This window comes from Xenia sp. Carnegie-2017, unplaced genomic scaffold, assembly GCF_021976095.1.
Source record: "Xenia sp. Carnegie-2017 unplaced genomic scaffold, XeniaSp_v1 HiC_scaffold_2, whole genome shotgun sequence".
NCBI classification, from domain to species: Eukaryota; Metazoa; Cnidaria; class Anthozoa; order Malacalcyonacea; family Xeniidae; genus Xenia; species Xenia sp. Carnegie-2017.
Genome location: NW_025813482.1, coordinates 5,346,882 through 5,360,082, shown reverse-complemented (window position 1 = coordinate 5,360,082; position 13,201 = coordinate 5,346,882). Strand labels below are relative to the sequence as shown.

Here is a 13,201-nt window from a genome sequence, read left to right as displayed (position 1 = left end):
GAGACCAGACCAGACACAGGATTCAGTGGCGGGAACAAGCGAGAAAATACAACAATGTGCTTAAATGACATAATCAGATAACCAAAATATGAATTCTAGTTGTGAAAAAATTCGTATGATAGCAATTAAGACTTAAGTCAAAACAAGACCAAAGTTTGAAGAACTAAAATTCACCATAGTATAGTCAGGCATTGCAAATTTTTAACTGCCATGAGTAAAAATCCCATATGAACAAAACTATTATAAATATGAAACCAATTTACACAAGATTGACACTTTATTTAATAAGTTTCCTCCTTAAGTTTCTCGCGTTTCTCGTCGTCATTATTTGGTGGTTGTGACAAAACGCGATCAATTAACCCAAAGTCCTTGGCTTCTTCTGGGGAAAGAAAATTGTCTCTTTCTAGAGCTTCCTCTAGAAAAACAGAAAATATATATAAAACCGAGACCCAAAAAGGTTCCCAAATGATCGAAACAGAAAATATTTTAGTTTATTGATGAGTGAAATTAGAAAAGTTCTATAAAATAGCAAAAATGGTATCAAACTACCTTATTGTGAAACATTACACTAAATAGTCAAAAATGAAGCAAAAGCTGACCACACAAAGTCCCATTGAGTGTTCAGTCTGTACAAATATAAAGAATAATCTCCATTCCCTTCTGTTGCGATGCCTCTCTTGTTTTAAGCCCGCGCCTGCCCAAACCTCAGAATACTTCAAATATCCCTCTTGATACGTAATATAGTGGGTATACTTTACCAATTTTATCGACGGACTGTCCTGTATGTTTTGAATAAATATCGTTGATTATTCTTTTTAACTTCAAAATTTCCTGAGCTTGAATAGCAATGTCAGTGGCCTGACCCTAAACAAAACGAAAAATAAAAATCAGACAAAACGCAATTGACGCAAAAAAGATTTTATCCAAATCCTTTTCACTCGAAATTTTTTAGACCATTAAATTTTTTTTCGAAGTATCAGAGTTATGTAAGAATGACACTTCAGTCAATCTGAACACTCAAAACGAGAGATGCAATGGATGACACCATTTTTGATAATTCCATCCAATCAGACATTCATTATTATAGTTACTGTATTATAATTTAGTATAAATTCTCTGTCAAGAGCCATATTTACAAAACCAACAAGAGATTGAAAACAACCTAAAATTGTTTCACGGACATTTTTGCTAAACACCAATGTTGCTGGGTTATATGATTGACAGATATGTCAACATTTGCATGTGTGAATATACAGTAGAACCTGTATTAAGCGGTCACCCTTGGGGATTTCTCGTGTGACCGTTTAATACAGGTTGACCGCTTAATACAGGTCTTTAGGAAAATCACCAGACGGGCTAAGTGTAATATTTCATACAACTTAAGTTGAACTAATCGGTACTGTTCCTTAGCATATATGCCAAATAACAACACTATATAAAGCAATTTTTTCTTAATTTGAAATTGAAATTAAAAATAGTACACATAAAAATGTCACGGCTCAAATTGCTGAAAAATAATAAACGGCAAGCGTGTCGACAGAGAAGGTAGTTAAATTCCGTGTGTATATCCCTTTTTTTGAAGATACGTTTTCTTGTCAATGGCTGAAGGGCGTAAGAAAAGTTTAAATTGCTGGTGCAATTCGTCAACACAAACATAAAATATTGTTGGCTCTTATGAGTCATTACGGAAGATAAATACAATATAAAGACATGTATACAATATAAGTGACATGTTACCAAAAAAATATTTAATTATATATTTTATTATGGGGTGTATTTACTTAACCTGACCGCTTAATACAGTTTCAAAACAATCAAAAATTGAGTTTGGGACATTGGAAAAGGTGACCGCGTCCGCTTAATAGAGGTGAACGTTTAATAAAGGTCTCTTTAATAGCATTTATATTATGAAATTTTCGGGACTTTGCCATATGATCACTTAACACAGGGCGACCGCTTGATACAGTGCCGCTTAATACAGGCTCTACTGTATATTGATATAAGTTGACGTATAAGCATTGAAATGTCAAATTATTGACGTTTTCTTTAGTCAATCATTTTGCTATCACTTTGCTTGCCAATCATATGACATATGTCAATCATCTGGCATATAAATATTGAAAATATAAAAATATATTTAAATTATATGTTTGTAGATGTAGATCGTCCAGGTTGGTATAGTCCTGAGAATATATATATAAATGATATGTAAATTAATGGTTAACAACGATGTTGCGAGGTTAAAAATTGTTCCACGTTATGGACATAAATTGGGTGCCCTATGTTTATTGATGGCTGACCCAAAGACAACCTGAACTGAAATATTAATTAGAAACCATTGATAAAGTTGTATCCACAACATGGAATGCTAACCGTTTGATTAATTTATATAATAGTGAAAAATCATGATACAGTGACTTTAATTCATTACCGAAGCCCCTCCGTGAGGTTGATGAACCATGATTCGAGAATGAGGCAAAGCATGACGTAACTGATTGGCTCCAGAAGCCAATAATAATGACGCCATACTACATGCTTGACCAACACACCACGTTGAAATCGGAGGACGAATGTACTAAAAAATATCATTAAAACTTGATTAACTTTATTTTAATTGCGGGTGCAAATCTTCATTTTCATTTGGAAGATGTTTTATTTCACAGTACTAAATATTCTCCGAGGCCCAAAGCGGGACCCCAGTACCACTGAAGGGGGAACTTGTGAGAGTGAAGCAAAGATTTTGGTCAAGTAGCTAGTCTCAAATCTCACAAAATGGTAATCTCAAACAGTGGCTTCGTTGCGTCTTATTTGTCAATTTTCTTAAAAAGTGATTTAAGTTCTTGACAAAATGATTGTAAATGAAGGTAACCGTGGAGTAATCACCAGCATGAAAGGTGAAGAGCAAAAATTCTGATGACGATAGTGGTGGTGAAAACTTGGATAAGTTCCCAGGTTTATGAAAAGCATCTTTTAATTTATTTGATCTAATCAGTTTAACAGACTAATCAAAGACGAATAAAAGATTGTAGCTTAAATTAATGAGAATATATTTGGCTTCATCAAATCTTTGGGCGTTATGCAAAAACTAGAAGTTTAAACAATCTGTTTTAATGTCGAAAGACCTTCAAAGATAAGAATAATTTGATTTTTTAGCTGAAAAACCTCTCAAGACTTCAATTTAATGTGGCCAAGATTTGATCAATCTATCCAGTGCAAAAGAAATCTGAAAGCCGCTCTTTATAGCGGAAAGCCATTGCGATGGTCTGGAAAAGTCTATCAGAATGCAGTAAATATATCATAACTTATGTCCACTGTTTTGACAGGACATACACAGACATCAAGAAATATCCTCAAACAATTCTCATCAACTCGCTTGAACAAAAATTCACGGTTTAGTTGTGAAAAAGAGCGACTCTCTGCAACCATAAGCAATGATGTCTTATACTTATACATTTTCCAAATACAAATTGACATGGTATTGCCCATTCACCAATCGATCACTACATATTTATAAAATTACGCCATGACGTACACCATTTTTTAGCTAAGTGTACAAATAACTAACGCACGTCTCTTATACATACGAAATATCTTGTAGTGTAATATCAACGAGTCTTAATGAAAAAAACAAGAGCCAAAGTATGTTTTCAATGTCAACAAAGATAAATCGATATAAAGAAAAAAATGCCAAGAAAAAGAAGAGATGCTTTAACAATGGACGTGACTATATTGCGCAAATTTCAAGCAATTTTCTATAACAAGACCAATCTTATCAAGTTTTTTTCTTGAAAGAATAGAATAAAACCAGAGGGGAAGCTAGCTGAACAAAGAATATTATTGTAAGAACAAACAACCAAAGTACAAGTGATCATGGAATACGAGTAATACTTAAAAATACGAGTAGATTACTCCGAATGTGAAATTTACTTGAAGAAAAAGTTGGAGCGAAAACTGCCTTCGTTTCATGTTGGTGCAACGTGAATGTAAATTTTCACAATTAAAAAATTATTTTGCACCGTGTGTCCTTCACACAAACTTATCAGAGTAACCACGATTAGTTTTTTTTTTTGCCACAAGCTAGTATCGTCTTAGTAAGCAACACAAAATGTTGCCTTTTGGTACAAAGTGCACGTTTTAACATTTTATCACTTAAAACGAGTGGAGTATTCAAGCTAAAAGTTGAAGGTTTTTAAAAATGATTGAAAGCATTGTCCCACTGACTGGTAACAAACATCTTATTTTAGAACTTCTGATCAAGAATATGTCACGAAAAACATGACACTGATTAGAAAAACATGCAAATGAAAAGCTGAGTCACTTGTACAGATGTTATTTCATTTTGTACAGATGTCTTGCAAAACATGTCTTCATTTTTTAGGCTTAACACTACATTTGGTGAGAAGGAGCTTGGAGATTATTCCAATGAATGGAAATTTTTTCAATTCAAGAAACCAAAAAGCCACCATTTAAAATGGACAATCCATAGAATAAAAAAGTAATTAAAAATGAAAATACAACAATCCCTTCCACAAAAATCCAATGGATAGCACTATTGAGGTATCGTGAAACAGGGCTATGAGCTTAAATGGCATACTTTCTAAGGAACATAAACATGTCACATGATGCATGATCATAATGTAGTTGAAACATATGCATGTAATTCTTTAAGATGCAAATATGTACTTGCAATGTCGATGATCAACAATGATAAAAGTCACACATTATTTTTCAAATAATTCATGTGGAGACAAAAGTGCTTTAATTTTCTCTTGGGAAAAGAGGTGAAATAAAGTGGAAGTGAAATGATGGAAAAGAAGTGAAATAAAGTGGAAGTGAAATGATGGAAAAGAAGTGAAATAAGGATGACTAATTATTGTATGATACCTGCATAGTGTCATAAATTGCCAAGCCAGCTGTGACTGCCCCACCTACGAAAATTTTTGAAAGTACGTAAACAAGCAAAAATACAGGAACATGCAGTGCTGTAGAACTAAATTTATCAGAGAGGAGGCTCTCTTGACGAAGCTGAAGCCATGAAATTATGAAAAATTACCCATTTCAAAGGTAGAAGGGTAGAAGGGGGGTTCCTCCCCCAAGCAACCCTCCCCCACTTCTACAGCACTGGGAACATACCTTGAGACATCAAAGTACAGCTTAAATTGTAAAACAAATGATTTTTCATGCAATCACTACCTGGACTGTTTACATACATATGAATTGGTTTTATAGCACTTTCTGTTTGAAGAAAGAGCAACTGTGCCACAACTATATTAGCCAGATCATCAGTTATCTAAACATCGTTATTAATAAAAAATAAATATGACGTCTTAATAGCTTGAATAATCTTGTCAAATTAAAAATGAAACATGAAAAATAAAAATCTTGCTAAATTGCAGAATACCAGTCCACTCAGTTTTAGTGTTAGGGATAGGGTCAAGTTTATATTATATGTGTATGAGTGGATGGGCATTCTGCAATTGCTCCAAAAATCTTGCATACCGGGCCCATAACAGTTATAATGCGATCCTTCAAAAGTCGAGAGTATATGTCATATGCACGCTCCCCTCGTCCCTGTGAAGAAATCCAACATTAAATAATATTATACAGCAAAAAAGTAAACGGTTAATAATTAATTGAACTACAAGAAATAAAAGCAACAACTTATGGTAATTTATTCCAAAGCCATCATCAGAGAATACATATAATTTATTAATCCTAACACGGTTTTTTAATATGCACATGAAAAACATGTGACTTGGACGAGATTTGAACTCCCACTTTCGGGAAACTAGTCCGCCGCTCTACCTGTTGAGCTAACAAGCCCACAGGGATTGAAGACGAGTCAAATCTCTTAAAACTGCGTATGGACGAGAGATTCTCGCCACTATAGCAGTTTACTGGATGGCACCGTGTTTCGACTTTATTCCAAAGCCATCATCAGAGAATACATATAATATATTAATCCTAACACGGTTTTATGGTAATTTAAATGAGCTTTCATGCAATTTATGACAGTCGACTTTTAGTCGGTTTATTGATGCTAATCAGTGTTTAATTAACTTATTTATCAGACATTTATCCACTATCGGTCATAAGTCCACCATTCCACCTTCATGATTTCAACCTACCGTTTGCTCGATTACTATTGGAACCATAGGATTTAGAGAGTACCTTGTTGTGTGCATATATCTCATAAATGTATTAGAGCTGCAACCAAATATTATATTTCTAAAACGGTTTGCAATACATCGACAATTCGCCATTTTGGAAAACTTTGTCATTACTTCATGTAAAGTGAAGTGAGCCCTATGTTTGGCGAGAAAGCCCTGTTTGGCGAAAGTGCTGTGAGCCCTATGTTTGGCGAGAATGGAAAACCCACAAAAACGTCTAACTTTGACGCGTTTAAAATTTTAAAACAAGGCATAACAGAGTTCAAATTTTCACCTGATTGAATTAAATTAGATTTTAAACCTTTGATTTTCTTTGCGCAGGCGGTTAAAATTGATGCACTTGCGAAGTGCTCTAACGGTTTTTGAGATAAATTTTTGATTGTTTTTACTTTTAGATAAACCTGACAATGCCAAAATGTACAGATGTTGACACATTGTTAAGAACTTTTGATGAAAGGATAGTCTTCTGGACACGCAGATGAATAATAACAACAGCAGAAGTTTAAATTTATGTATTAACCGATCAAAACGTCGTGCTTATAACTATAAAAGTATATAAGAATAATTTCTTTCCCGTTATCAAATCAAATATAAAATAACCACACTTTGAGAATGGCAAAATCAGTTACCTATAATTAATAAATATTTTGTAAAGTTCATGAACGTTTTTGCTTCTCTCGTAAAGAATTCTGTTGTCCTTTTGAAGTTCTTCGCAGCAACGAAATAAATAATTTTATAAACAAAATTATTAAACTAAAAAATAGTAAAAAGAAAAGTTAGTCGTGGAGCAAAACTAGTTCTTTTCCAAACCACATATCACACAGAGAAGAGAAGAGAGCGGTCGATTGATGTGAACGCCTTTTTTGTGCTACTTTTAATGTAAATTGACAAGATAAACTCACCATAATGGAATTAAAAATAAAGAAACTACAACAAATCCTAAGATTGCCCAAAACAAACAGATCTCTATGGTAGATGCTCCAGATCTTTTTACATCAGGACAACGATCCGCAGTAATTTTCTACACAAAGTAAAATTTTATAATTAGCAATCATGAAGTAAGGACAACTCACAAAACCAATATCTGCTAACTATGATACACAAGAAGATACTTTAAAAAAATCCCAATGACATCAATTTACAACCAATTTTTAATATCAATATTATTACTTTTTTAATATGGTCAAGGTCAATGACAACTTTAGAAACAATTTGGGCGTTTTTTCCATATATTAAAAGCTTTATTTCCACCTACAAACAACAAAACATATAACATATTAATCGATGGTAGGCGAAAACTGCACATGAAATCACTTTTGAAAAAATGAGACAAAGCGTACCGGAGATGTATTCCAGTCTATTTCAATTAAGCCAAAATTTCTTTCCACTACAGGTTCAGTTATCCTAAAATCATTCCCTATTGCATTCCTGAAGGGAAATACATAAATGAACACAATAGCGGTAAAAATTACAATATTTATTATGAGCCTGAAACAAGCGATAATAAATAATTTTTCTAAGAAGAGTCAACTGTTATCAATGCTTTGATTGTTCAGGGCCTGCATGTTTACATTGGAATGAGTGTGAGGATAGATTGGTCTACATGATTTCTGGAACAATTTTTTCACAAAAAATATAAATAAAAAGTCCATATGAACTGCTCATCAACAAAAAAAATACGTTAAGGCGAAAATGACTCTGTTGAATTCTACTGTGTATTAATAACCTCAACCACTGTATTTCAACAGCTCACTCACAACCACTGTATTCCAACAGCTCACTCACAACCACTGTATTCCAACAGCTCACTCACACCCACTGTATTCCAACAGCTCACTCACAACCACTGTATTCCAACAGCTCACTCACAACCACTGTATTCCAACAGCTCACTCACAACCACTGTATTCCAACAGCTCACTGCAACCACTGTATTCCAACAGCTCACTCACACCCACTGTATTCCAACAGCTCACTCACAACCACTGTATTCCAACAGCTCACTCACACCCACTGTATTCCACCAGCTCACTCACAACCACTGTATTCCAACAGCTCACTCACAACCACTGTATTCCAACAGCTCACTCACAACCACTGTATTCCAACAGCTCACTCACACCCACTGAGTTAAATTGCGCTTCCCATTATCAAAGGCAAACTGACTTTTTCATCGATACAAGTTTTTGCTAAAATATTTCGAATCAAGCAAGAAGCTGATAGAAAATACCGTCTTCAAATAGTTAGGATGTAATTTTGAAGCCCCACTCATTGTGTGTGTGAGTTAGTGTACGTTGATGGGAATGGACAGACAATTAGTACTCATCCAGGAGGAATGTTTCAGTGTGCGAAAAAATATCGTATTATATGAATAAAGAAGAATTCTCCATACGGCAAGAAGCTTGAAAGCTTTCGGCACGAACATTTTATATGAAATGAATTATCAGCCAGAAACACAAATGATTACGTAGAGATCGGCTTGAACTAGATATTTAAACAAGCTGTGTTTATTTTACCTTATTGACCAAGCACATTGGTCATCATTAAGTATGGGTACGGTGCAAGATAGATAAAGACCACTAGATGTCAATTCATACAATGGATAGCCTGCAGTGACAAAAAAAATGCACTTTCAACTGTCATGTCAACTAACATAAAAAAGCTTGTGTGTTGTGACAAACCTGATGATGAGCTATTGAGACATGAAGTTTCACCAAAATGAACATCACCACTTAAAAATATACTCTGAATGAAAAACAAAATTCACTTTTGAAAGAAATTGAAAAATAAATGATTCACAGAGAGACTTTTCACCTTTCCTCGTCTTCTTGTCAACCAAATTAGGCGATCATAACTATGTGGGCAATCTTCCCAGTTTTGAAGACCTCTCATTGCATTTGACAAAATCTTTCACACATAAAAACGAATGATCTTTTAACAAAAGAAAACTTAAAATAAGAAGCTACGGCTTTGCGTTCAGTCGATAGACTCAAAAGCTCGAAACATGCAGGTGAGTAGGCAAATTCCACCAGCACCGATTCTGCACATACAAAATTTTCCTCGAGAATTTTATCTGCGCAATACGAAATTATGAATGATTCTATTGAATTCTGCTATTTTATTCGCTTTTGAAGTTTGAAGGTAAAATGAACTTCGCACAACGATTTTTGGAATTCTCTAAGATATGAAAAATTCAGTTTGTGTAATCAGGCTTTTATTACAAGAAAGGGACCGTTCCTTGTTTTATATACAATATGAACATAAATATCAGGAGACCTGAAATATTGAAATAATTATGTCAACGTAGTCGTTTTCAGTGGATGACAAAGAGAAACGAGTAGTAAGCACTTCGCTACATGTATAGTTAACCAAGACAGATACTGTCAATGATTGAAATTTCTGATGACTTTTAGTATCAAGCAAGAGCATTTTTTGGTCACGTAATTTCAAAGCTAAACAACTGAATGCAAATGACATGTTTATATCCAGCCAGTAAACTTACTTACTTGTATTCCACTGGTTACAATGGTTAAAGCAACAGGTGTAGGGTCGCTCATTTGTTTTTCAAGCCACTGCCATTGTTTATCTCCAAGTATGTCACATTCCTTACCATGCACAGCAAAGGATCGTACATCCAACATGATGATCTTAAATATAACAATAACATTAGTGTACATAAGGGCAGGGGGTAAGCCTTAATCTGCTTTCATGAACAGATGACTAGCTTTAACCACCCCACCCCCAAAATACCACAACAGCAACAACAATGATAAGTACAAACAAAAACAGCAACCGCAAGTACAACAATCACAACAAAAATCTGCTACACCAATATCTGAAATAAATACCTTAACAGCTTTATTACCATTACCAAAGATGTAAGAAACGTAAAGTCCTTCGCGCTGTCTTCGTATGCTGTTTAGTGGCTCGTCAAGAAAATCAAAGTACAAGTCCTGAGTTTGTAATCTGTTCCAGAAGTTCTAAAAAGGATTATGTCACTTTTAATAAACACTCCAGCTAAGGAATCTTGGGGCTGAAATAACACTAAACGAATCTTTCAAATGCGTATTTGAAACCCACATTCAAAACTTGACACCCCCAAAAATTTCTGTGTGGACCCCAAAAATCAATTTCATTGTTAAACTGACACTAAAATTTTTGCAAATACATAATATCCATTTTTAAAGTTAAAATTGTGTTGAATAGTTTGCGCACGAAAATGACGCAGCTAGAAAGCAATGGTACACGTTAGGGATAAAATATGGCACATGTTGTTCAAGCTAAGAAAGTTTTAGGAAATTTGGCTGATGCGTACGCGAACGGTTAATTAGCTCTCAAATTGCAGATTATTTCAAATTTTTCGTTTTTAAATGTCATCTTGATATACGTAATCCTCATCTGTTATGAGTAAATTTGAGCTTAAGTTTTAAATCCAAATATAAATGATTGATGAGATTTCGAGGCAAAATGGTAGGCTCAGCAACTTGGATGGCTAGAGTTCGTGAACAGTTAAGCAAAATTTCTCGAAAGTTTGTAAGCTTGTACAACATGTGTCATATTTTAATCATAAGTAATCCAATTGCTTTTTGGCTTTGTCGTTTTCATGCACAAGCTATTTCAAAAGTGCTTCTTGGGAAAACAATTCTCACACTAAAAATGGTTATTGTTTGCAAAAAATTTTTTTGTGATATGAAAGATTGGAAGTCCAGCTACCCAATGCATCAAAGATTTTTGCAGATGTAGTGCGCTGATTACTTTAGATTTTCCTATCTGTTCAATTTTTTCTATATACACTGTATAATTAACTTACTATTCCTCCATCGTTCATGCCAAAATCATGATCATCCCAAACACCAAGTATGCTTATATTGGACTTAAGAAATTCCTAGACATTCAACAAAGGCATAAAAGTATATTCATATATCCTATTAAATGTAACTTTATCATAGAGTCATAGGTTTCCAAAAAAAATCTTTTATCTAGAAGAGGAATAAATTCATAATCATGCATGAAGCACAATTCACCTTGGATGCGCATGCAGGGATGAATTAAATATTACAAGTACAATTTATTCATGGGGAAAAATGTCTTAAACTACTCACAAACATCTATTTCCTACCTGATAATCTGGATGATTTTTTTGTCTCCTATAATATTTTGCCATCAATGCCAAGGGCGAAGGTGTCCAAACAAGAGGAAGCACTCTTGTATCACCATATACAGCTAATAATCAAAATTATTTAATGGTATGGATATATTTCTTGTAAACAAGACAAAATGAATGAGATGCACAAAATATTTCACAACTTATAACTGTTGTTGATAAATTCTTGTGACATCAGCAAGAGTATACAATGTTTAAGAACTTTGTTTTCTGGTGGAAAACAAACTTTATGGCAGGAAAGGATAGTGTGCATATACGTATGTTATATTTTTTTCACCCTGCTATATTACGAGACACACTGCATATATATACACTGCAACACAGTAAGATAAATAACAAAACTCTTTGATTCTAGTTGTTAATAACACACAATACATTTATAGTGACAAGAACTGATGATGTAGTAGAATATCTTACCATCACCAAGCCAAATCCATAAATCTGGGTTTTGCTGCAAAATTTGTTTCCAAATAGGTTGTGGCTGCTGATGCCATTTTAAACCACTAAACATGCCGCTGAAATTGAAAACTTAGTTGTTATGTTTTGAAATTCATTCATCTTCCTAATTCATTCAAGAGATTCAAACAAGTAATAATAAAGGCACATTTTAATACACATTCTCATGCTGTTATAATGAATGAAAATTAGTAATAACTCTTATTGAAGCAGTTTCTAAATAGCAGACCAGTTTATAAATCTAGTACACTATATCTATCTATTCAACAGGAGGAAGTTTCTTATTAACAACTAAAGGTCATGCCACGTACAGGATACTACTTTTCCTTAAGTAGGCCACAACAAGTAACCCCCATGAAGTTCAGACCATAGCCATGCATGACTATTCAAATCCAGGAAATTGTGCTTTAAGTTGATGCTAAGATTTACAAGATACGATTTGCAGGATGAAATCGTTAACGATCACATTGTTCTCCCCGCAATTTAGTACAAAAAGCAATGTTGTTCCTTACTTCATACAGCTTCCAAATGCAATTCGACTGATAGACTTTTCGCTATAATTAAAATCTGATTGCTGGAATCCATTCAGCTCGTTAACACATAGCATCTTGCCAAGACAAATAATATAAGGAGTCAAAAGAAAAAATTTAAATATACGCTTGCAGTGATTAGCCATCTTTAAATAAATAATTCAAGTCAATTATTAAATTACTGAACTTTGTTCGTTGCGCAATTTGATATTTCCACTTGGACAATTCATGTCAAATTACAAGCAGCTACTAGCTCACCATTGTGTGGTAGTAGTAATTACATACGAGATACGGCCATGTCAGTGGATACGACGATACAAATAGTATCATAAATGACATAATCGTTCCAAAATTAGCAACAGATGAAGAGCCACCAATCAGCAAAGCGAACGATGAAAATTCGCCAGTGACAAATTAATTAGTTGAGCTGCGAGAGACGATGGCCGATGGGTAAAAAGTCGTGGGTATAAAGAGGAAAGGTCAAGGATGATAACAAGATTGTAAATTAATTTGACCTTTTCTATCCCAAATAGCTCGATGTCGACCTTTTTTTTCTCTTTTGGTCTCGGGACGTGTTTAACACGGGTTGAACGGTATAAACCTAATTTATACTTACAATACATATGATGGTAGCTCTGCGTTTGCTCTTAAGCACAAATCACATAATCTGTGACAAAAACTTGATATCATAGCTTTGAATGCGGACACTGTACATTTCTGTAGGACACTGTACATTGACCGAGGTCAATGTAACAATGTTATCTGAAGAAGCGAAGCTAAGGCAAAAAACATTGACCTCGGTCTGAATAATTCTTGATATCATGCTCAACCTCATCCAATAATTGCTTATTATTTCTCTTATTGATTTTTCGCTTCAGCAT

The 13,201-nt window shown here is 34.1% G+C and overlaps 2 protein-coding genes across 3 annotated transcripts; both read right to left on the bottom strand.

Annotated features, from left to right (window-relative positions):
• Positions 1-154: 154 nt before the first annotated feature.
• On the bottom strand, positions 155-6,271 carry LOC124439972 (ATP-dependent Clp protease proteolytic subunit-like). The gene is made up of 7 exons (XM_046990281.1): positions 6,129-6,271; positions 5,500-5,571; positions 5,194-5,290; positions 4,885-4,928; positions 2,432-2,575; positions 759-864; positions 155-415 (listed from the first exon to the last, which is right to left on the bottom strand). The coding sequence occupies exons 1-7, from the start codon at positions 6,261-6,263 to the stop codon at positions 282-284; spliced, it is 732 nt and encodes a 243-aa protein (XP_046846237.1). The 5' UTR covers positions 6,264-6,271; the 3' UTR covers positions 155-281.
• A 396-nt stretch (positions 6,272-6,667) lies between these two features.
• Positions 6,668-12,641, bottom strand: LOC124439979. 2 transcript variants are annotated; one of them, XM_046990286.1, is made up of 13 exons: positions 12,303-12,620; positions 11,752-11,849; positions 11,290-11,393; positions 10,981-11,055; positions 10,019-10,150; positions 9,677-9,817; positions 8,985-9,077; positions 8,852-8,915; positions 8,687-8,777; positions 7,511-7,598; positions 7,341-7,421; positions 7,073-7,191; positions 6,668-6,923 (listed from the first exon to the last, which is right to left on the bottom strand). In XM_046990286.1, exons 1-13 carry the CDS (start codon positions 12,464-12,466, stop codon positions 6,827-6,829), a joined length of 1,347 nt encoding a protein of 448 aa, XP_046846242.1. In that variant the 5' UTR covers positions 12,467-12,620; the 3' UTR covers positions 6,668-6,826. The 2 variants fall into 2 exon arrangements, with proteins under 2 accessions (XP_046846242.1, XP_046846243.1); XM_046990287.1 differs by lacking the exon at positions 6,668-6,923 and having other exon boundaries at positions 7,079-7,191; positions 7,342-7,421; positions 12,303-12,641.
• Positions 12,642-13,201: the final 560 nt, after the last annotated feature.